This window comes from Halictus rubicundus, chromosome 11 (genome assembly GCF_050948215.1).
Source record: "Halictus rubicundus isolate RS-2024b chromosome 11, iyHalRubi1_principal, whole genome shotgun sequence".
Lineage (NCBI taxonomy): Eukaryota > Metazoa > Arthropoda > Insecta > Hymenoptera > Halictidae > Halictus > Halictus rubicundus.
The window spans coordinates 6,286,621-6,312,384 of NC_135159.1; the positions used below are offsets into that span (position 1 = coordinate 6,286,621).

At 35.0% G+C, this 25,764-nt stretch overlaps 2 protein-coding genes across 4 annotated transcripts in view; one reads left to right on the plus strand and one right to left on the minus strand.

Moving 5' to 3' along the window:
• LOC143358581 (uncharacterized) overlaps positions 1-25,764 on the minus strand; it is a 72,213-nt gene that overhangs the window by 16,907 nt on the left and 29,542 nt on the right. The window lies entirely within an intron of this gene.
• On the plus strand, positions 1,267-6,504 carry LOC143358585 (lipid storage droplets surface-binding protein 2-like). 3 transcript variants are annotated; one of them, XM_076795800.1, is made up of 5 exons: positions 1,314-1,420; positions 2,934-2,971; positions 4,923-5,260; positions 5,428-5,677; positions 6,097-6,504. In XM_076795800.1, exons 2-5 carry the CDS (start codon positions 2,944-2,946, stop codon positions 6,339-6,341), a joined length of 861 nt encoding a protein of 286 aa, XP_076651915.1. In that variant the 5' UTR covers positions 1,314-1,420; positions 2,934-2,943; the 3' UTR covers positions 6,342-6,504. The 3 variants fall into 3 exon arrangements, with proteins under 3 accessions (XP_076651916.1, XP_076651915.1, XP_076651917.1); XM_076795801.1 differs by lacking the exon at positions 2,934-2,971 and having other exon boundaries at positions 1,267-1,420; XM_076795802.1 differs by lacking the exons at positions 1,314-1,420; positions 2,934-2,971 and having other exon boundaries at positions 4,373-5,260.

A 25,764-nucleotide genomic window follows, 5' to 3' on the forward strand; every position in this document is an offset into this window, starting at 1 on the left:
TATAAAACTCGCCAAATCATGATTTTCTGAATGACCACAACGTTGTGTGAACGCAATCTGTATAAATTCTAGAACCGAGAATGAGTAAAGACGCCTCAAAGCCACGTCATAATCAATGACACACGCGTGCCTGTGTGTGTTGGAACGCATACGAGGCCATAGTCGTCGATACACGATAAAGAACCCTGAACGTGATGAATTCTTTTTATAGGAATTTTATTTCTCTTGGGAAAATATGATTGCATTTACCGACTGCACACTTCCTTCTTTCGAAAGTCATGGTTATTTATTTTTGGATTCGCCTTTGATCTCTGATTACCTTTATCTGAAAAAATTTTCTATCTCATACACCACTATAGGAAATACATGTTGTGCAGTTAATCTTAACAATGTCTGTCGAGCGAATCAATTAATGATTTCAAAATTCTATTGTAATTAATTAAATTGATAATTTCTATTCATCATAGACACTTTATTATCATTTCATTTGTATAAAATCTTATTCATTATGTTTATTTAAAAAAATCATTTTTATTTTGCTTTGATTACTGAAGTTATATTAAACTTAGCCTTATTCACTATTTTGATCTCATAAAATCATTATTATTTTATTATTATTTAATTTATGTAAATACGTCACTCAAAATTATTACTTTTTAATTATTTACTCAAATTATTTAATAATTTACGCCTGCGAATCATTCGAATAATTGCCACTTGTCTTTGTTATTTCGTTATAGTTTAATTTATATAAAATTTTCACTCGAAGAGATTTTCACTCAACATTTCACTCAGAAAAGCATAATTAAACGCCAATTTGAATCTCTTTCTCTTCTAAAGAAATATATTTAAAAATAAAGATGAACTTTAAAAATTTTGTAAATAATTTAGAAAATAAGTGATCTCAGTTCTATCACACATGAAAGTTTCTTTCTAAAGTGAATTATTACCTCGTATTTGGTACTTTAAATTGTATATAAACATTAACATTATTACTTGATATCATATTCTCATAAAAATCATTAACATTTACCTCTTATTATAATGTAATAGTGTAGCGTAGTAGATTTCGTGTGTGACGTATATCTGTTTAAGATATTTGTTATTAGGTAAACAAAGCTTGTTATTTATTGTTACGAATATGTGTGTACTGTGTACCCATACGACCGTAATACTCGATGATACTTATAGGACGCGCAAAGTCGACTCTTCTGTGAGCAGAACGAGTAAAAGAAACCTGACGGAACCGCACACTTTTTACGGGCCTGGTGAGCGTCTGCTCCCCACCTAACCTCGAACGCTCCTACTTATAACTTTCAGCATGAACGTATCATCAGTGCCGCTGAAACTATCGTGCAAATCGGTCAATGAAAATTGTTGTTCCCGTTACTGTGTTCTGCTAACTGTCGCATCACGCATTGTGAGTATACCAAAACAGAGTTTTTTGTCAGTCGTATAATCTCGACATCTACAATCTGCAACGTAACTAACATTTCCTTTTTTAATCAATTTATTCAAACCGCTGCCACCAGTAGGAGATTATTCTATGAAGTAAATCGACTTTGCAATTATTTTATAGTCGCACACAGGAACTATTCTTTCTTTTTTTAGAATCAATCGAAAGAATGTAAATATTGCTTAACGTGACATATGATGCTACGCCATATACATTATCGGATGTTCGAGTTGGAAATGATTAACGGAGTTTGGTATGGCGGGAAAATTGTGTGACGCGCAATTCCGAGAATTTCGAGTATTGTTACCCATAAAGAGGTACAAGTACCAACTGTGGGAACTGATTAACTTATGTATCTACAGTGCTCCTGATTTATTGATTATTGGGATGTCCAAGCTGCACAATTTTGAATATTGTAGATCATAAATCAATGACGTATCTTAATTTTTCTTTCAAATACTTCACGTATTTTCGTGTATGAAATAAATAATGTCAATAATTATTGACTTACTTGACTTGTTGACCATTAGAGTGTTCAAGTTGGAAAACATGTAAAAAGTTTCGTCTAATGAAAAACAGCGCCACTATGAACCAACTGTAAAAGATCATACACTTAAATTGTTTTTTTTTTCATTTTTTATGACTAGTTGCGAATATAAATTAAAGGAGAAAATAGTAAATTTTTCATGACTTCCTGACTCTAATTAAATGTCACTTCCTACTACAAGAAAATAAAATAATCTCTCGAGGCTCAGAGCACTGTTAGTCATTATCAACGACAGTGAGTGATTAACGTTTAACTGCAGGAAAATGAAATCCAATTTTTCGACCATTCCACAGGCTTTGCAGAGTTCTTCAAAAATAATAAAATGAGTATATACTGGAAACGTTTTGAGATTCGTATTCATTCGTCTATTGGTCATTGAAATACAGATTATGTGTTAGACAGTCCAATTAGTTAGGCTCTTTCAGTTATATACGTCACTTTAACCATTTATATTATAATCACTTAGTTTACATTCCACTCTAACTTTATTTCGGATTTGATTGTTTTTTTGTACTCAAGGTGACCTCTACATTATTTTCTTAGTATACTTGAACACACTGCAAAGAACAAGAAAGAAAGAAATAAACAGGTGACACTTCTTACAAACTTTTACAAACTTTTTATAAACAATATAAACAAATATTATTATGTTTTGAATACTAATATAAATAAATTAAAACCCAGGAATATTTTTGCTGAAGAAATTATAAAAATGATATAATTCGAAGTACAACTAATTCTGAACAATCAGTTTCTCAATTGTTATTAATTTGAATCAATAAAAGATGCTATTATCTTTATAAATATATGCACGACATATTAATTACTGATTAAAATGTGATTGTAACACAGGAAAACATAAATGGCAAGGTTCACAAGCCGAACAAAGTCGAACGGTACAGAAAAATTTAACATAATGTTTTTTTGCAGTGGATGAGTCATGAATTACGCTTTTAATCTTGCAACAAGTTGAGTACTATGTTACAGTCTAAAGTTACACACTATTTATTCACTTGATTTCATTTTACAAGTTAATTGTAAAACCAGTGCTATTTTTTGTTCGTTCCTCACAGCAACTTGTGCTATGTTTAATGTACACTTGAAACGCTTATTTCATTACTATTATTAATTGTAAATCATAGTCGTTGGCGTTGTCATTTTAAGACGAATGTAAGATTTCTGCTTTATCGACATTCAATTTCTGTTTTACCGCTTCTTCTTAAATTTTTGTTATGTTTTTATTGTTTATATTTTAACGTTTTGAATTTTGTCACATTATTTCTTTCTAGAATCTTACATATATTTAATTTATAGTATAAAGCAAATAATAAAAAATTGATACTCGTGTTATTTAAATATTTTACGTCATTGAAGATGAATATTTTTTCCGATAATATTTAATTTTCACGTATCATATAAAAAACTGATATGAAATTTAAAAGTTAATTCAACCAAATTGACCAAATTTGAAAATTAAATTGATATTTAAAGTAATTGGTTTAATGTTTATAGTTATTGCTATTAGATTTATTGTTCTTATATTTGTATTATTTATTTTTAATAACACGTGAAAAATAAAACTTGAAGATCGCATTCAGTTTACATTCAAGAGGGAATATTAAAAATTTCAAATGACAATTTTTATCTTTCATGCAATTCAACCTGTTATCAAATGAGAAAGATAATTCGAGTCCGTTGAATATTTTAGTCCGTGGTACATCACAAAATAAAGCGTGAATCTCGACACAACCGTACTTATGTAATTATTCAAAGTACAAAGATCCTCCGAAGAGTCATTTCCCTATTTTAAATCTGCTTTACAGTGTGACAGCCAGTTGATAGGAATTCTGGTAAACTGTGAGCCGGAGGTCAATGTGCTTAAATATTCTTACGTAACCACTCCTTGAAAATTGACTTTAATTTGCGTATCCTTTGTCGTGCACTGCGGATGTATACCCTGACCATAAGTATTGGGACATCTATGTATATTTCATTAAAGCATTTCTATGTTTTAGTGAAATATTCTTTATTTTTATACAAATATATTTGGCACTTATATAGAAGATTGCTCTTCTTATCGATTTTAATGACCTTCTACTACGTCAAGGTCATCATTTTAAACAACTTCCTCCTGCACATGTAACCGCTATTCAGTTTTAGTTTTCGAGATAACCAGAAAAATATGTTCAAGGCTATACGTATGTATTTAATGATATGTAAATTACTATGTTTATGAGACATCTACTGTAAGATGTACAAATTATCACATTCTGTCTAATTGAGAGCTACCTTAAAAATAAGGTAATAGAATAAAATGGAAAGTGAGAAGAATGTCAATACATTCTAGGTCCTAGAATAAACAATTTTATTCTCAATAAATTTTGACATAATAGTTTCATTCTCTGGACCTAGGATTTCATTAATAAAAATATGTACGTAGTGCTAAATTATACCAACATTTATTTTACATAAAATTATTTGATTTAATTGTATAGTTGTTTTACTAGATTTTACGTACAAATTGAGTTTTTGATAAGAATTTTATACAGCTCTTTTATAAAATTTTATAAAATCCGCCAAGTTCACGTGCGTAGCGTTTGCAAGAAGTAGAATCGGTAGTTCATGAACAGACGCGTCTGACGGTTCCTATTCAATAGCACGCGTATTCGTCAAATTTTCAGACTATAATTTCTTAATTTTTCGTGTAGTAATCACTCCTCCACGCTTACACTTGGATGAAAATGAACACTGCTTTGCTAAAGTAGTGGCTTCAAGTTTCAAAATGAGTTTAGTCTTGTGATTTTATTATATGTTTTTACGAAATTATCACAATTTAAATATTGCAAATGTTGAAATACTTTTTGGATATAATGGAGAAGTATCGCCCGACCGTCCAATAACGAAGTAGTCGATTTTTAGGAAAAATGGCAGAAGCCAAAAATGCAAATACCCCTGCAGACGAGTCGGCACCCCATCTCGAGGTGTTCGACCGCGTGAAGAACATCCCTGTAATCCACTCGGCCATCGAGAAAACTGGGTCCACATACTCCTACTTGAAGGACTCCAATCATTTGATTAACTGGGCCCTAACACAAGCCGAAGCTGGACTGAATTATGCGACTGCTACCGCTGCACCGATCGCTGTGCCATTGACGAAAAAGTTCAAAGGACCAATCTCGGCTGTCGACCAAAAATTATGCGAGGGTTTGGACATGGTTCAAGAGAAAGTGCCCATCGTGAAGCAGCCGCCGCAAAAGGTAAAAGAATCTGATTAAAAAATAAATAAATAAATAATAAATAAATATTTATGTTTGTTATACTAAATAGAAATTCGTTATTAAACAAGAATGTAATATTAAAGATGTAATGTAATTTAATATAAAAGAAAACGACGAAATAAAAAATGTATATTTTCTCTTTACAGATTTACGATGCAGCAAAAGCAGTAATGAGCAGTTCATTACAACCAACAATAGAGAAATTGCATGCAGCAAAGGAATCTGCTACACAGCAGGCTTCTACACTCAAAGAAGTTAGTATAGTGAAGGCTAATGAATTGTTGAACACACAGTATGGCAGTATGGCTGTGCAAGGGGTGGATAACACCAGTGTCCTCATTAATGGTTTATTGGACCGCTATTTCCCTCCAGTTGAGGGAGAAGAAAATGCACCAGGTACAATTATAATAATTAGTACATTTATTAGTTATAATAGAACAATTAATAAGCTAATTACCGAGTGTCCAGAAATTATACGGTACAATGACACATTTAATTATTGGAAATTATTGTTTGAACACTTGCTAAAAAGCTAAAATTATTTGAATATTAGAAATTAAATATTGAAGTTATATACTGTAAATATTAGAAATTGAACATTAAAATTTAATTCTTAAATGCTCAAAATTATCCTCCAAAAAGAAGCAAAAATTCCTCCACAGTATTATACAGCTCTTAAGCATTGTTTTTATGTAGAATAAATCGACTTTCAAAATTTCGAATGACATAACCGAAAGAATAATGAATAAACAAATAGAAAATGTTGAAGAAGAGATTAATGTATGTGTACTTATTTTGTACAATTTATTTTACAGCGCCAGTATCAGCCGAGGAAAATAAAGTTTTGCACGCAGTGCAAACAATAGGTCAATTATCATCGAAGACAGCAAACCGTGTCTACCATTCAGTGGTAGCACAATTGAGGACAGTCAGCAAAGAGGATGTGACGTCATACATGAATAGCGTTATATCCATCCTTCATTTAACGCATTTCTTGAGTTTAAACGAAAAGCCGATTGAAAATAAAGAAATGCAAAGCCCAGTGTGTGAGAAAAAGTGATAGAGAAGAAACGATTTAACCTGTCCAAAATAGCTGTGACTATTATTTTTATACGAATTTCATGCAATTTTAATATCCTGTTGTACACGTGTCGGCATATTAATAGGAGAAATTTTTATATAATGTATATTTAGTGTAGTAAATAAAATGATTTGATGGCGTATTTATTATATTTATACACCTTTACGAAGTACTTGTCCTCTCCTACTAACAAATAAACAAACATGCACGAAATTAATAAATCGAAAAAGTTTTGGGAGCGAATAATAAAATAAAATGATTAGTTACTATAATTTAAAACGAACGCGTTAAGTACAGAAATTAGATGGTAAGATAGCCAAAACGGGATGCTCGACAACATCGTTGGCAAAATAAATTCTTATAATCGTTAAACAAACAGAGATAATACATTTATCAGTGTATTGTGTTCAATGAATTAATGCGAATGTTCATGGATCACAAGTTATTCTGACCCTTGAGTTCTATCACCTTGACTTGACAAGATGGTCAAGGGAATACTTGTCGACATCATTGGCAAAAGGAATTGTTATAAACATTAAACAGCCAGAAATAACAAATTTATCAACAATTACTATCACGGCGATCGAGATCTACCGAAATTAATTGGGGTGGGAGAGTTGCGCACCGCGTACCGCGCAATGGAACTCGGCGGCCGCGCTCAGTCAGTCAGTCGTGGTGCGCACTCAGAAGGGAGTGGAAGTGCTGCGGGACCAGAAGGCCGAAGGACCTTGGAGCTGCTCTGGCCCACCCTGACCACCCCGGCCCACTCTTGCCTACCTTCCAGTTGACCAGGGATCATCCAGACACTGGAGCACTGCTGCACTGGACATTACTGGCCAACCTTGGTCTACCTTTAGCTAGCTTAAGGTGGACCAACGGTCATTTAAAACTTCCCTGGTCCACCTTAAGCTAGCTCGGGGTGGGCTTCTTAGAAACGGCAAGGTTCTTGGAAGCTGTCTTCGCTCACCTTGGTCAACTTTCAGCAGCTCTTTGTAAGCAACAATTCAAATATACACTTTCTGTTTTGGAATTCGTGTTCATTCAACGAACGCCGTCAATTATTATTTCTGTGTTTTTAATTCGAATTTGCGTCGGGACTTTTCAAAAGTTTCTCTCCTTGAAATGAGACCGTGAGCTGGTCTTAGGTTGGCTCTCGTGAGCTGGTAGTTTCGCACTCTTGTGCATGTTAGGTAGGCCGTACTCGTGTACGGGGTTAGCTTGGCTCTCGTGAGCTGGTCTTAGGTTGGCTCTCGTGAGCTGGTAGTTTCGCACTCTTGTGCATGTTAGGTAGGCCGTACTCGTGTACGGGGTTAGCTTGGCTCTCGTGAGCTGGTCGTAGGTTGGCTCTCGTGAGCCGGTTAGATTCGCACTCTTGTGCATGTTAGGTAGGCCGTACTCGTGTACGGGGTTTAGAGTTGTTTCTCATCGTCTTCTTTTATTTTTGTACGTCTATGGAATTGTGACTAATTATGATTTGTCTGCTTCAGCTGGAGTACGACAGGTCATCATCTTTGTCATCGATGGAGGACATCACATCGACCGAAGACGTCAACGACATCGACAACGAATGAAGACGTCAATAACATCGTGTCTAATTATTGTTAGTCTGTTTCAGCTGAAATCCAACAGCTGAGCATCTTGGTCGTCGAACGAAGAGACTACATCAAACAACGCATCGACGAAGACATCGTAATAATTGTAAGATAGAATTAGTTTTAAGATCGTCGTTGTAAATATGTCGAGTAACTATTGCCGTAACTTCACTTTGCTCGACTCGATTGTTAACTCCGACACAGCGGAAGGCTGTGTCGGACCTTGTTTGCAAGTTTTGAACCGGTCCACGTTGCGATATTCGGCGTGGATGCACTGAGAAATGATGATCAGGGAGCAGTACTCGCCAGGTAGAACCCTTCCTTCGTAAAATGTCTGCCTAAGTCATGTCAACGCTGGCGTGGCTCGCGCCGGGAGCAGGGGTTTCATTCCCCATAAGTCTTGCCGTCGCCTTGTTGCGTCAGCGTTGCTCGTGGCGGGTAGTTGGGGTTAGGATGTTCTACCAAAAGGTGGAGGCGTCCCTGGTCATCATTCTCCGTGTGGTGCGTCGGGTATCGTATACTGGTCGGCAGAAAGCTCTGCAAACATTGTACGCGTCGCGTCACCCTCGAACCAGAGCCTTCTGCTCCGGTTCGGTTTTGTTTCTCTCTTTGAAAGAATCAGAGCCTTCTGCCTGATTCGTTTTTGATACCCTTTGCCTCGCAATAATTACTCGACATACGCTAAATGGAAAAGTGAACTTTTCTTTCTGTGGAAAAGTAATCTTTCCCATTTAGCGATCTGCGAAATTTAGTTTATAAGATTGTAAATCGTCGTTGTAAGAAAGGTAGTCAGAAGGAAGCGTATTGAATTCTTTCTGGCTTCCTTTCGGGTCTCTTGTGCAGCAACCTCCTCGTGGTGAGACCTGGGCAATCGGTATTATTCTCTATTTGTAAGAAATTCTAGTAATCTTACAAATGGAGAATAATATCGAGCTAATAGCTGTACATTTATAATTTGAATTGAATTGTATGTGAATTTACTTTAAAGCTAGCTCGGGATTAGCCAAGGATCCTTCAATGCTTCCCTTGTTTACCCTTGGCCCACCTTCTCCTTCTTGGCAGCTCCTTTCAATTACGAATCGATACACAGTTTTTGTTTCGGATTATCTTATCATTCAATGAACATCGTCAATTTTTTTGTGGAGTTCTAATTGAAATTTGCTTTCGAACTTTTCAATAGTTCCTGTTCTTATAATTGATATTTTTTTATTAAAGTTGGTATTCCTCCGATCGGAGGTCACCCCGAATACCCGAGGTAGCCGAAGCGCCTATAGGTCGTCCACATTTCGAATTTTTCATTTTGTCCTTGTGAATTCTTGAATGCCGTATTCGTAAATGGGGTTCAGAGTCGCATCTTTATAGGTTTATAGTCTAAGGTTCTCATGGATCTAGTTGCAACATTTATCGTTCGCCAGAGTAGAGGGCGTAAGAAGTCTAGTTGTTGTTAACGATGTCGGTATTTCAGATCGTGGGACACGAAACCTCATATGGCGATTGGTTTATTCCTATACCTCGTGTGTGATTGTAGGCAAAAAAGTGCATTTTGTCAAGTAGTTTAGGTATTTTCCCGTAGGTAGTGCTACAGGAACTATCAACTTTACCCACCGAGTAATGGCGCGAACATTGCACACGATTTAAATTTTGAATTATAATTTTCGTTACCGATTTCTCCTTACATTTTGTTCCACGAATTTCTTAGTTGATTATATTTATCAAAAACTTTTTTATTTTGTAGAAATCTATACAATGTATTGTTTTCGACGTAGTTGATTAACAGAAAAACATTAATAACATCCATAATGATTAAAATATTATTTACTAATTTTGACTTAAGTTGTCGACAATCATCGAAGCAATTTCGATAATGGTTTTGCTTCAGCACATATTTCTGATTGCACATTCTTGTTTGTGTGTAATTTTGTACAAAGCGTGAATTTACCATTGAAGACAATACACAAAACGTGTGGATTTGTAACTATATTTTTATTTACTCAATTATTTCATGTTGCATCTTTTATTGGTAGTTAGCCACCACACAATAACTATGAAATCAATTTTGAGGTATTTGCTTAACTGAAACATTGTGACACAGACAATTGGAACGTGAAGCATAGTGGTGGGGATGTGATGGCGAATGTAATTGAAGAGATAATTGAAGCTGATACAACAATCAAACTTTTTATTCGTCATTACATATAAATGGTCTGTTATGTAACCGTATCACGTGATCTACCACGTGATCGTCTTCTGACGCCAGTTTTTAAAAAGGAAAAAGGTTAACCGAAACGTTGTATACTAAATATTAACGTACAAAATCAATCCTTAAATCATTTTTAAATGGAGGATCTTTTTTCTCATCTATTTCAATTTGAAACACGGCAACGCATGGTGCCCATAATAGCATACACTTGTCAATAATAATTAAAAATAAATATTTTATTGTTGTCTAATTTGGGTACTTTACGTTTGATTCTTAGTTGCAATAGCGATTAACGATTATGGTAATTATGGGCAAGTTTCGTTTACCGGTTGTTAAAACGAGAATAAGCGCGTCGGTACTTTTATGGTGGACTGTACAGTCATACCACACGGCATGCCAACTGCAATGGAAATTTCCACTGAAGCAGTCGGTTGCCACCGTCTTGTAGACGCTTCGTAGCCGCGCCTAAAAACCAGGTTGTGTCCACCAGGAGGCTAAATCGAAGGCCATTCTTGCCCTTTGTAATCGGTCCGCTTTGATTAAATTTTCCGGGTCACCCGGTAATTTTAATTGATCTTCTCCCCCTCGTAAGTTTTTCGAAATTCCCTATCTATCTTTGGATTTGGCCGCCATTCTTACAAATCAATTTATTGTCCTCTGAATTCGACCATCACCATTCAAAATTTATTTATTTATCTTGGTACAATGGTCATTTTTCAGAATTCATTGATTTGTCTCTGGATTTTACGAATCTTAAAATTTTTTGCAGTAATTAAAACTGAAATTATATGTGTGTACATATAATTTTATACTACAAGATTAATACTGTATACTAAATCATTATTTTATGCGAACTATGATTGTAGGAATTTTTATACCACAAACTTAATATTGCAAACTAATGCGGTATATGAAATCATTATATTATGCAAATTATTATTATATTAACTTTGACACCGTAATATCGATTTTCGAATATTCAAACGCCATTACGCTAAAGTGGGCGTCACCGGTCACCCGTCATCCGCGCGGGAAATTCAAACTCACACATACGTATCTTACGATGTGGCCGAATACAAATCTCATATTCATAGAAAGGGGTATAAACTGCCTATCAAATCGTGTAAAATTATAAGCATGTGACAGGATAGAAAAATCTAAAGTGGACAAATCAGGTTTCGAAACGGCATGCTAAACTATAGTGCCGAAGCATAAAATAATTTTTGCTTCGGCTATCAGTTGCTCGGTCGTATCAATGACTCGGTACATTCTGTTTAAATCGTCACGGTAGATTTTCTTCGGAACGCGCATTTCCATTACACAATCGTGATTGATGCCTATAATTATATGTCACGAAAATACAACGAGCTTGTCGTGTGCATTTATCTCGGACAAATTAATTCCCAACTAAATTATGCGGATAAGATTCGATGCTAATATTAGAGTTAATCCAATGCTGCAGTTGGATTTACATATTAATTAGAATCGTTTTAAAAACGAGAAGTGCAGTTTTAAATCTCATTTGAATATGTTTATTGTTAAACGTGCAGTAAAGCTTTACCTGGCGACAAAATTATTTCATTTTACGATAATAATGTAATTATCTTTGTTACAATATAGAGGTACATACTATTATTGTTTATTGAAAAAAAGTTTCTTCAAAAATTAGATATGCCCGATTTTTTTCATATTTTGTAGAAGTGTCAAACTAATTGTGTTTTACACACAACTAATAAAGCACTAGTACAACTAATATAACTAATTTTATTATTTAGTACTAATTCAACTAAACAAACTATTAATAGTATCTCAAATTATTTTGCAATTTACGGAAACTATATATGCTATTTAGACCAAGTAACCTCTCATTTTCGAGTTATGACATTAAAAACGAAGAAATATTGACATCCATATTTGAATAATATTATACTTCTTTTGGTATGTAATGGAGCAGCAGCGTCAAAATTAATTTTTTCAAAATCTCAACGTCATGAAAATTCTTTTTACGAGACTATGTTATACCGTCGTAACAATACTTAGAAGTAGGGGGGGGGGCTACAGTGTTCTGGGCGTGGCTTTAACCCACTCTTCCATGGAAAAGATTATAACAATACTGAAAAGAACAATGCTTTGATAACAGTAATGCTATACTAACTATGAAAAATTCCACAAATGGAAATATTGCATACTGATAACAGCGGATTAATGGTCACGGCAAAATCTTATCAGCCATCTTGTGGAATCAAACAGTTAATAGTAATTGAAAGGAGTGAGAGCTATTTTGTTTTGTAACGTATATTTACCGTTTCAGTGATTTCCGACGTCGTTTGATGATTGTCGATTGTTTCAATTATGTAATTTACACATAAGTGACAATGCATCAATCGCTGCAGTCGTGATTATGGTTCGGAACTCTGTTCAGATGGAATTGAAATTGTGTGAAAGTAATTTCCAAAATGAATTTGAATTATTGCGAAAGTTTCGTTATAGTAGAAACATTTTTTAGATAAAAAGTAAATAAAAAATTGAAACTCGATTTTTATAGAGGTTCTAAAAAATTATTATAAATAATACAAACAAGGAAGATGTTAATCATATTAAGAAAATACTTGAATTGCATTGAAAACTGGATTGAAAATTGCATCGAAGATTGAAATTGCAAACAAAATAAAAGTGTTAGGGTCGATATACTCGAGCTACAAAGTTGCTTGCTTTCACCAGAAAAAGATTTGCTTTCTCTATTCAAAGTACAGCATACCAATAATTTGCTATTATAAAATAAATTTTTATCGAGTAACGTCAAACTAAAATTTATTAGTGTGCTATAATAACAACGTTGTGGAAAATTATTGCCAAATAGTCTAATGTCATCGTCATCAATGTACGTGACATCAATGTTCGTGTGTGTGTCATATATTGCGTACGTACGTGTATGCGTATATTTACACATAAAATTCTGTATAAAAACTGGTGTAGTAATTAGTATAATTACATAATATACATTAATACTGAAATTGATGTAATAATTAGTGCAATTGTAATGCAGTTCATTATACAAATTTCTAGGTGTAGTAGTTAGTATAATTGTATGTATAGTATAGTATAGTAATGCAGTAAAGTAGTATAGTAAATGTCTTATACTTTCAGAGTGATAATTAGGTAATTGTAATTTATATATTCGTATTCTATGGAGTCTAACTTTACATAAAATGTTGAACTAAATTAGTTAATTAACAGAGCAGTAGAATAGGAACATTAACCGAGTTATATGCGTGAGATGGTATACATGTCGGACATTTTCAAAATGTACATAATTGACACAAATCTACTCCATGATTTCGACAAATTGCAATTATTGAAAAATCTTTAGAAAAGAGTTAAAAGGGATTAATTAATTTTTATATATAATTGATTTACAATTAATTGCTAACTGTTGTTGTTAAAAATAGTGTTACATACGGATTGGTATAGATTGAGCTATTTAAATGTTAAGCTTGTTGGGATAATAGAGATAAAAACCTGAATAAACAGATTCTCGGCATTTGCGTAAAGTAATGCAAAATAGTCATTTTTGGAGATTATTTGGATAATGCCGCAGTCGGTGGTAGCTATAATAATGTTAGCCATAGCAATTAGTAAGTAAACTCGGTGCTGTTTATTCAAAGGACTTCAGAAAATTTCCCGTTCTAGCTAGGCTATGAGGTTCGGAAAATAATTCGCCTGAGCGAGCACTGCAGGACGCCCGATACTTTTGAAAGGAAATGTACATCGGGGATCGAGGGGCCTCGCGTGGCCTGGTCCTCTCCCAAGATAAGAAGGCTTGAGGGCCCTTGTTGGACGTTTGCCATAGCATTTGCAGGACTTACGCGCCTCTCCCGCTATTAGAATGTGTGCGTGTGGCTGCGCCCCGTTCAATCAAACGCAGCAAAAATTCCGACCACTTTTTCACGAGGTACATTCTGATTTTGATTGCCATCTTTTCTCCAGTGTTTAGGAATTTCTTTCCGAGGACCCATCGAAATTTTTGCATTGGGACTTCGCACACACATTTATGGGTCTTCGAAGTACATACATTCTTTTTCTAAAGTGCAAACAACCGAAATTATATGTTTTTTTACTGAGCATGTTTTTAATAAAATACATTAACCAGTGCCTTTGACCGTCCATAACTAATCCTTTTCTGCGCATGTTTAAGAGCATTTATACTCAAAGAAAATGCAAACTTTATTTTCAAACACAATTGATATCTCAGGGATACCACGAACCGAGATGATTTAACTCAAAGTACCTTAGTCCCTTTTTTTTAAACAGAGAATCATAAACCGTATCAACCGGTGCGTTCGATACACCTTCCCATTTTCGTAAACCTCGTTGACCTTCGTGTGTCCTCTGCGCGTCCATTTACGGAAAAAATAAATAGTTACGCCAAGTTACATTTACCATATAACCATTCGACTGTTCATTCGAAACATTTGTTACTATCGTCAACGATTTCGTAGATACACAAAGGAGTTGATTCGGTACAAATGGAACACCCGGTAGTGATGCTGTTTGAACTGAAACATTATCTGAACCTAATGGTTTTTAGCGATAAATGGTCTTAATTATGCTTCAGCGAAGACAGAATACCGAACCGACTGGTATGTTGCAGAATGTTGCAATATTTTGTGAACAATTTCGTCATTGTTTGCGATGATTGTTTCATTATACAACTGGAACATCGAAATGCGTGGCAGCTGAGAGGAACAGTACAGTCAACGTCCACGCGTCATCGTAGGAAATATAATGTTCGGGCGACGCACATTTTCGCGTGACACCACACAAAAGCTGCCGCCAGATACCAAGCGTCTAATATACCGGGTGTTCCACTTATCTTGAGCGTCTCAGACACATCGCATACTATGAACGATAGAACAAAACGTCAGAGGAGGACGTAATTATGTTTAAAGGGTTAAATATTATGGTAAGCAACAAATTTTCCTCACGGTTTACGAAATTTCATGTTTTTTTTTAAATAATTGAAAAAAGAATTTTTTTTAAATAATGAATTCGATTTGCAAAAGGGTGAAAGTTCGTAGCGTTTGTAAATTTAAATTCCGAGATACAGTTAAGATATTTATTCGCAGATTTATTTTCCATTCTGTTCTATTACCTTTTGCCATTTTTGAGCCAACTTATGTAACAGGTAATGTTCAACACGTATTTGGATTTGCAAATCTGTCCGAAGGTTTCTAATAGATTTTCGTGGGCAGAATACGAATTAGTGAAACTTTGACTCCTACACGTAATCCTCAAGAAAAACAATTCTGAGAAAGAAGGCGTTTTGTACTGCAAGAGTAATAGTTATACAGTTCTAATTTGCACAGGTGTATTCGGTGAACTCGCCCGAATAAGGTAATGTATTCTAATATTACAGTATCCATACCGAAACATATTTAACACTGGGTTTACGGAGCGCTAAAAATGACTATTTTACATTAGTTTATAAAAATAACATGAATTTATCGATCACAGTTTGTAGCCGTTTTTTAAATAATATATAACCAAAGAAATCAATTTGTTAAATAATTGCTGCATTTTTACAATCTCAATATTCATTCACACATTTTGACGGGTCCCGTAAATCTGGTGTTAAACGTTAAAGCGGAATGGATACCCAAACTGTCACAATTTTACCGAATATTTTTCAATTTATTTGAACAACTCGATATGCAGGAGAAAATGTAAAGGACTCCATGCGGAAGAGCGACCCTTTGTCTTGCGAATGGTGTTGGTAGTATTTTGAAATCACGTCTCCTTTTGAAAATACGAACGAAACAGTTTTGCAAGACGCGTTATGCTGGCAGTGATACTCAACGTTGGAGCGGTTGTGATATTTCGGACTACCGGATGCGTGTAATTGCGTGTAATTAAAGCGTGTTCTGCTATAGAACTTTCTCAATACAAACTATTTAATAGTAAAAGAATTAATTTTAGTGCGATACCTTTTTACATACAACGACATTTATTTACATACGACTGCCGCACCAGCGTTGAGTACCACTGCCGGTGTGACACGGCTTGTTAAACTATTTCATTTATATTTTGAAAAACACATGTGATTTTTAAGTCCTACTAAGGTCATTCACAAGTAGAAGAATCGCTCTTTCGCACGGTGTAATTATAGTTGATTTTGCATGTTTGGTCTTTTAAATACATTGAAAACTATACCCAAAAATTGGATCGTTTCTGATGCTCCTTTTGCTAATCATTGTTTAAAGATCCTTTCTTATGGATTATATAACACTGAAGTAAATAACATTATTTTAAAGAGTTCACAGAATATGCAAATTAGAACAGTATGACTATCACTGTTATAGTAACAAGACGTCCTTGAAGTTGATAGTTCGCGACTTGTTTTGAAAATTGATTTTTCGAGAACTGCACACACGAATAAAACGTCCCTTTAAACTGAAGAGTTTTATTCATGACAAAATTGGATAGGTGCTATTTAAAACGGCAGAAACTTTTAGTTTAAGAATATTGATATATTACTATGTACTTTTTAAAATTATTAAAAGAAAGATGTTTCTATTTGACTCCTGTCTCCTGAAATTGGTGCAGAATTTTTTGTTACCGGCAACAGTGAAATGCTTGAAATGATACAGTTAGATGAATTACCCGGTATAGTGGCGGAACAGAGCTTTGTCACGGCAACACGATATTGGGTTGAAGACTCGAAGTTCGCGACGCTGATATTGTAAGTAACATTAAACTCGGTTGGCTCCGTTTCGCAACGTATTGACACAGGAGAAACCTTGCCATTCATAGTCGATCTAGAGGAATTTTACGGAACTGCGCACTTATGTAACTGTGTTGATCGTCTTAAAAATTCTTTTAATTTCTCGTTCCCTATAACTCTCATTGAAACATTACCATCGACATTAGAATTAAAGTTACAAATTTCTTAAATTTTTATTTTATGTTATTTTACAATCTAAAATAATTGTATAGTAGTTATAAAATAGTTTCTATAACTGTTATAGAAATTACTAGTTTACTAGTTTACTAGTTTACTATTTTACTATTTTATGAGAAAACTATTTCTTCAACTATAAATAAATACTCTTACCACCATAAGTATATTAGGTTAGGATAAATTAGTTAGGCTAGCTTAAACATAATTATTACAAAGTTATTTTATGACTATTTTATAATCATTTGAAATGTTATAAAATATATATTCGCTACTTTATGATGAAGTATGTTCTTAATAATGAATAGATATTTTTGTACCTTTGATGCCTTTGATTCGGCTTGTTGGATACTGGGACTGAGTAAATATTAATAATACCAATATTAATTTCTTTAAAATATTAATATTAATTGTTTTGTTGTTGTATTAAATATTAATTGTTTTTATTACGGTAGTAATCTATTGAACCAAAGTTAGCAATTCAGAATTTAAATGTAAAATTGTTCATAATATCTCGGAAGTGACAATAAAATAGAAATGAGAGAAAAGAACGAAATAAAAATTAAAAGATTGAAAAATAAAGTAGTAGAATAATCGAAATAAGCATGTAAAATGTCCTAAATAAATAACCCAGAAAAGTGATATCAATATCACAATAGTTAATGTAATATTATTATATATAAGTTGAAAACCAAAGTCGACATGCGAATAAAACAATAGATAATAAAATATCAAGTATGAACAAGGTGAACAAGGTCAATGCAATTCATCCCTTAATTTGCATACGAATACACCAAACACGAACAAAAGGCGCGTTTGTAGTATGGGAAACTGACGAGCACGTTCATATGTCAGTAATCCCGTATAAAATACGACACACTGGTACATCAATGGCCTGCAATTGTCTCTTTTATAAGAATGGTTGCACTTTTTGCATATGAAGGGGACAATGTCGACCATTTTCTAGCTTGTGTAGCGCTGTCGCAATACCAACACCGTATGGTAAATATAATGTACAAGCTGTCCCAAATGATGGTATCAAGGATATTTTGTTTAAATTTTCACAGTAAGTGAACAAAAAAATTTAGTCATACGTATAATTAGTTCTAGTATTCTAAACTAAATAAATTCTAATATTCTAAAATTCTAGTATGTACTATTAATTCTAGTATTCTAAACTAATTAAATTCTAATATTCTAAACGAAATTAATTTTAATATTTTAAAATTCTAGTACTATTAATTCTAGTATTCTAAATTAAATTAATTCTAATATTCTAAAATTCTGGTACTGTTAATTCTAGTATTCATAAGGTATAACATTGACAAAATGATTTATTGTTTAACTGTACGTAGTTCGATAATGTCGTTAATGTATTCATCGGTTTGAGGAATGTCGGTTAGCTGTTCGAGCAATTGTCGGAGGTGAGATGTCGGCGGCAGATCAATCAAATCGAGGAGTCAATGATACCATTAACCTGGGAAAATAAATCGATACTGGTTCGCAGCGGCCGGTGACGACAATGTACACGTTCTTCATTATCTTCTAATGGTAATGGACGCCTCACCGATGTCAAAATTCACGTAAACGTCGTTATTGTTAATTTTATTAATTTATACGGTACCAAAATTTGTTGATTACATGTTCAAGCATTCGAATCTTTCTTGGCTAAATCTTATCTTTAAATAATAGTGCGTTGGGTTATCTACTCATGAAAATGCTTCCTCTGTAGATTTCTTCATTGTTCGGTTATCAAACGAAATAATTCGTTAGGGTTTATTTCCTATACTAGATTTGAATAAATTTTTATACAACTCAATGTTGAAATACATTTTGATAAATATTTCTCTTACACTGTATTGACAGCTATTGAAACGATTCGATTTTTAGCATTTTTTGAAGGCAGTATAAATTTGTAAGGCAGTGTGAATAAAAACCAGTATAAATTATCTAGTAGCGAAAAATAGTTTCACTATAAACTATTCTAAAACCTACAAATTTTATAAATGACAGTGATTTTTTAAATGATTTTTTATGGTTACCTATGCCTATCATAATAGTACAATTTTATTCTAAAAGGTTTTTTTGTTCAACGATAAATAATAGAGATATTTAATTAAAATCATTTAGGTAACTCAGGTTCTCAATCTTTACGACATAATTAAGAAACGGTGTTTTTTTTGTAGTGTTAGTTGATGTTAGGTTACAAACGTGGTTGCATTGATAAATTAATTCACGGACCCCGAGTTCAAGTACTTTTTGCAGTCAAACACAAATAAATTCAGACTTAGACTGTTTGTTGTTTTATTCAAATGAAAGTCAAATGAAGAATTATTTGATAATGATCATTTAAATCCTATAAAAAATTGTTACTTTCTCTATGTTGTTTCTAAAATAAAAATGACAAATTACTAGAAACAATCTATTCATCTATTTGAAACTATTTATTACTTCATTTATTTGAAACGAAATGTATTCAAGCCAGTGTGCTTAATTTGTGTTGATTTATAAAAACGTGTCGGTTTATTGGAGGGACTTTTAACGGCCAGAGATATTATTGAAACGTAACAGAATTAATGAATATGTCATTGGACCGTGCCCGCCATTAAGCATGGCCAATAGTGCCTATTATTATCGTACTTAATGAATAATATTGTCCTGCTTCGAAGAACTGAAGTACTACTCGACCTCGTGGCACATTAGTTTACAACACATTCAATAAGTAGGTCATTATCATGCTATATCGTTATTCACGAGTTGTGTGTGTTAAAATTGAAAAAAAAAAACTGGAAGCCTTGCAAATGTTCACTTAAACAGCACACGATAGCAGTCTTTTACAATTATTAAATTGTTCAACACGGATTATACATGCACTTTGACAACCAATTTACAACATTGTAAACATTGAAATGTGTTTTTGTTGAAACATACTTCGAAAATATTCTAAATTTGACAATTTGTTTCCTTTTTAAGAGTAAGATCCATTCACTGTCGGCATACTCTTCGAAAATAAGATTTTCTCAACCTTCGTTTCCTTTGGTAACCAGTTTTCCTACAAAATTTTCTGACGATCCATTGATTATGCGATAAACGTCGCGGAATTATCCCCACTACCACGGGATATCACGCGATAAAAAATCGATTTGTTTTAAATTTTAAATCTAATTTCTATGTTTGTTATTTTGTGGTTTCTTGGTGATCGTGCACAAGTATTACGAGGTTATTATTATTAATCGACTGGTTGTTGTAACAACTGGTTAGCTCGATGTCGTTGCTGCGTTATTTTTGCGCGTTATCAGCACGCGCCACGCTGCACGTGCTTAGACTGCAGTTGCAAACGTGACATTGTTCGGTAAATACCTTGTCCGAAACGATGGACACAAATGCGTCGATATTGTTCATTTTAATATTACAGAGAGTTACCATAATACATGATATATTTTTTTATCCACATGCTTTGTCTACTTGCAATACTTTTATGAGAACTTACAAAACAGCATATTCAACTTGCACGTTAAAATAGATCTCAAAAAAAAAATATTCTACACATTATTTTTTATCGGCCATTTTCCACATTGAAGGGATGAAAAGAGCCCTCGAGGTTGCGGATTTGGTCAAATTTTTCGAAATGATTTGGGGAGGTCAAATTTTTCTAAATGATTTTTCTAAATTGAGTTCTACAAAGAATGTAGTACCTCTTCTATAACTGTCACTCGGAAGAGCCGAAGATACGACAGTTACGGAGACAATACTGCACTTGCACCTCCCATCTGTCCGCGGTTTAACATTGTTTCCCCATTCCTATGAAATTATGGGGCGGCAGCATAGTCTGCCAATTAGTCCATTTGATTTTTGCTTGGGGCTGGTTATTTCTCAAAATAGGATTACCACCCCTTTTACTGTGGCGTAGTATGGTCGAAACAAACTCGAAGAAAGTGGCCACGAGCTGCACTGGGCCCAAGTATGGTCGCGCGCCTAAACCTACCTACCTACCTAAGCCTGAATCGCTATTGAAAGCCAGACCCTAGAAGCGCACGTGTTCACAACTTCCAGGGGCCCGACTCCAATGTTGAAAGCCGGACCCTAAAAGTGCACGTGTTCACAACTCCTAGAGGCCTGACTCCGATGCTAATGAAAAAGAAGGCTGAAAGCGCCAGGTGTACCAAAGCTCCAATGAAAACAGCGGATTTCAGTCGCTCGGTCGTAAATCTCAATCGGTACAGATTCTATGAACGAACGCATTCGCTTGAACGCAGAGAAAAGTTGAACCGACACGAGAGTTAACTTTTGCTTTCAAAATAGAAGTTTGCTTGGAAGGAACCTTCGGCATTAGGAGTCATGTGTTTTATGCAGTCCATTATGGACATACATGATTAATTAGCGACACCTTGCAGCAGGTAACAGGTAGCAGGTAACATGGTCACGCGTACCCGCGTGGAACGGTTACCGGCGCAAGATGCTAAAACCATGCTCTTCTCAATCCAACTCCAACTTAAATATTTGTCACTACCACCAACGCAACGGTTTCGTATGTAGGTCCTGGGCACAAGGTCCTTGGTTGGGTCAGACCCGAAGTCCCTCTATTTATAGCCAAACTGGGTTTACTGGTTCACTATACCGGCCGGTGGGATTGTGTTGAGGATATTTGTCCTACAACTTATCGATAAACTTGCAAGGCAACGTCGCCGTCGGCACCATCATCCCCTCCGCGAAAGTCGCGAAAATATTTCCGGCGACGCAAACACCAGCGACAAACACCGAACTGAATGGCATACTTCGCTTGGATCGGTCGCGAAAACAAAGTTCATGGCTCAAGGACAACTGGGCGAGGGTAGCTCCGACACTCTCTAACCTTCTTCAACGCTCTCCTACTCCCTCGGCTACCCTTGGATTACAATTCAACCGAATCTGGCTCGAGGATGCACGCTTACAGCTTCCTGTCAGTGCACACGTGGGTGCCGGACCAATACGACTGGGACTTTTTCCAGGCATCTGCGTCATCCTCGTTCATCCATCTTCTTGTTCTGACCTACATAGGCACGCCACAAACATCGATTGCGACGGCATGGCGCCTCGAATGTTCCAAACAATGTCCTTCCGCTGAAGAATCCCAATAAACAAATACCTTTTTAGAGATAAGATAGACCTGGGGTGGGTTGATACGTTTTCGAGAAAAGAGATTGTGCGAGCGCAACTAAATAATGTTTTAATGATCTCTTTGCATATTTGCATTCAACATTCTATCCTTTAACCCTTGGGTACTACCCATGGCAAAAATGTATTACATGCACATGGAAAATAATAAGTGGACAACAGATCCTTATTGCAAAATAAAAATTTTCTACCTGAATTGTAACAATTAGAGTTGGAATAGAAATGTATTTTGTTTCTTAATATGTTTAATAGGTTGAAAATAATGTCACGGTATTCTTAAATACTAAATATAGTATACGCGACATATCCACTGTCTAGTGATAAGTTTCAGATTCTTTTTGGATCGAGATTCAGATTCTGAGAATGGTACGAATAATAATTTATTACATCGTTATGTAACCAAGGTCGCAACGATCACAGAGAAGTTTTTATGGGACTGGAATTGGCAGTGTCGAGCAGGGTTAACTGTGTCACGAGGGTGGCTGCGGAAAGTGACACCGTGTCGCGACAATTGATTTTGCTGAAGGGTTTGTGCGCGCCGGCTACCGATCTTACATAATGACCGAAGCGACTACTCGCGCATCGCTTAATTAATAGTGTCAATAATTGATATTTGTTTGATATATAGATTCTCTTACTGATCAATTTGTAGAAACAATATTTCTGATTTTTAATTTTTGGTTCGTTTTGATCAAAGATATTGCATGGGACAAACACATTTATACTTCATGATGAATTTTTCACCTATTTTTTAAACGGATAATGCGTTCTTAACTGGAAGGGTAGTTGTTACATTACAAATATCAGTTGTCACAGTGTTATCCTTATTGAATCGCACGCAAAAATTCTGAAAAAATCTGTCGCGAACATAAAAAAAAATTACAACTATCGTATTTGCCGCTCAATCGATATAGGAAAATATGTAATATATGTCAAATAACCAGGTACATACTTTACAGTTCGTTGTCGATCTTTAAATTGAAAATCCTGGTAGCAAAAAATAAAAAATGTTCAATATTTCATATTGAAGTTTAAGAGCAACAATTTATATTTCGAGCAAATATATTTTTACAGTATTGACATATTGCCATTAGTGTTGTTCTTGTACTTCTCAGATTTCTTAATATGTGCGTCATGGTAATGAAATAAAGTACCAATTATTTTTTTAATATATAGACAGCACCTTTAAATGTACCCTTAAGTATTTGTTTACACCTAAGCATTTCCAAAATATCATTGAACCGGTTTTCTCAATCATTCAGGATCCGTTTGAACGTCTCCAAAATGGCCGTCTGCCAAAACAAAGAAACGCGAGCCTAAGTCAAATACTTCTGTAAGTGTCTGCAGATTTACAAATCGCAAAAAAATAAATACAGATAGGGAGATAAAAAACTGTAAAGTTGTCAGTCGCTCGATCGATTTTAATCCGCATTACAGAAGCAAGACGACGCGATACCGCTGACAATGATACGTTTATCAATATCGTTGACGCGGAGCTGCTTATTATGCGTAAAACAATGCTAAACCGATTTAAGTGGGGAAAAAAACGCGTCTCGTCAGCTCCGGGGCAATGAAGAGGACGATAGAAGAGTGGTGAGGAATTAAAATTGACGTGCATTTCGATGCGACAAAGCATCAACGATGTTATTAACCCTGATCCCGAACCAATTGTAATGGGCTGGAAATAAATACCGATGAGATCATGGAATCGTCTAATCTTGTCTCGCGACGCGTGTACATACTGACTCGACGGTGTCAACGAAACGGGAAGTTGATACCGCGTTACGCAAATCATTGTTCAGAAAAAGGTGCACCTTGGTGTATTAAGTGCTTGCATACATTTCCGTCGTTCTATTCGTAGATAAAAGACCTTTGTTTGAATAAAAAAGAATAGAGAACATTTTAATGAAAAATATTTTTTCTTCCGATATAAGACGATGCCTCGGGGCGGCATTCGACGTATTGCGGACGGGGGTACCTATTCGGCTTGATATTGTTCTTGAGTGACCTGAGAGTTTATGGCACCGATGACTTTCAGTTGAATTTTTCTTTAAAATTGAATAATGCCGAAGCACCTCTGAAGCGAAATGCTGTTTTGCGACACGAAATTCCACATTTTCAATGTAATCAGAACACTTGGTGTTTAAAAAGTACTGTCGCATACATGCTATACCAATCTGAAATTACATACAAGTACTATTAGTTCCGACATCTATTAGTAAACGGCGGAAACTCTTTCGAGTACCTGACAAGCTCAATGAAAACGATTTCGAAATTGAAAGCTGTGTTATCATCTTCAATCAGATTACATTGACATTTATCAGAAGGATATGAAATCTGTATCTCCCCGATCCATCACATTTTTATAACAGAATGAATCATTCGTATTCCGCCAGTTATTACCATAACGTATGCTTAACAGTTTCTCAACATCGGATAACTTTTCCGTTTTAATTTGAACTCTTCGTATGTCGGCGTCGATTTGCATAAATGCAACGGTTTTTCCGCTTTTTCATACTCCTGCAATATGCTCCTAAATCAGTCCTATATTTTCCTGCAAGCACTTGTAGCTTCGGTGTAGTATACGATTTACGTTGAACATGGCAACTTCTCAAATCAACTTTGAAACACAGCGGCGGACCGTTAATTTTGGGGCCCTGGGCTAACACTGTTTTGAGGGGCCCACCCAATTAACCCAAATTAAGTGAAATACAAAAAATGTTTGTACAATTTATTTCTTCTCAAGTTTTTAATTTAGATTGTTTTCATTTTTATTTTTTTCACCGAGGAGGGGGACCTTTGACTGAACAGGGACCTGGGTTGCAGCCCATAAAGCCTGATTTTCGATGCAATAAAATCACAGGTAGAAAATAAATAAATTACAATATTTATCTAGGAATTTTTTATAAATAGTCACGACGGGTTTTGATATTATACTTCTCATATCTGTAATTGATATGCATGATATCTGAAAGATCAAACATTAAAATAGAGGGGGGGAGGAACGTCATCAATCTTACTTATTGGAATTCTACACACAATTATCTATTGCTACACTGCATTGTTGCTTATATTATACGTACCGACATGTCACTTACAATGGCTAAATATGATGATAATAAAAGTCGAATATGTTGCGCCAATTATCGTGCAATTATTCAGGCGCGCCCGCTCATGTGATCTGAATGTGACGCACACACCTGAACAATGGTGTCCCGCTTCGCTGCTGTGCAATAGGCATTTTTAATGAGCGAATGTTATCGAAAGTTATCGCGCTTGCGCCCACACGTTACGTCGAGTGTCGCGCTACCAATTTAATCAGTGGATCTTGGAAAAAGATTAGAAGAGCAATGACGGTTGCGCAATGCGTGAGTCATACGGTAAAGTTTCGACAATAGACGGACTGTTCTTTGCTGAAAAAAGAAATCCACTCGGATTTATAAATGAGCTTTATTACGCGAGATAACGCGTAATCCGCAATGCCGGTCGCGATTCTACTGA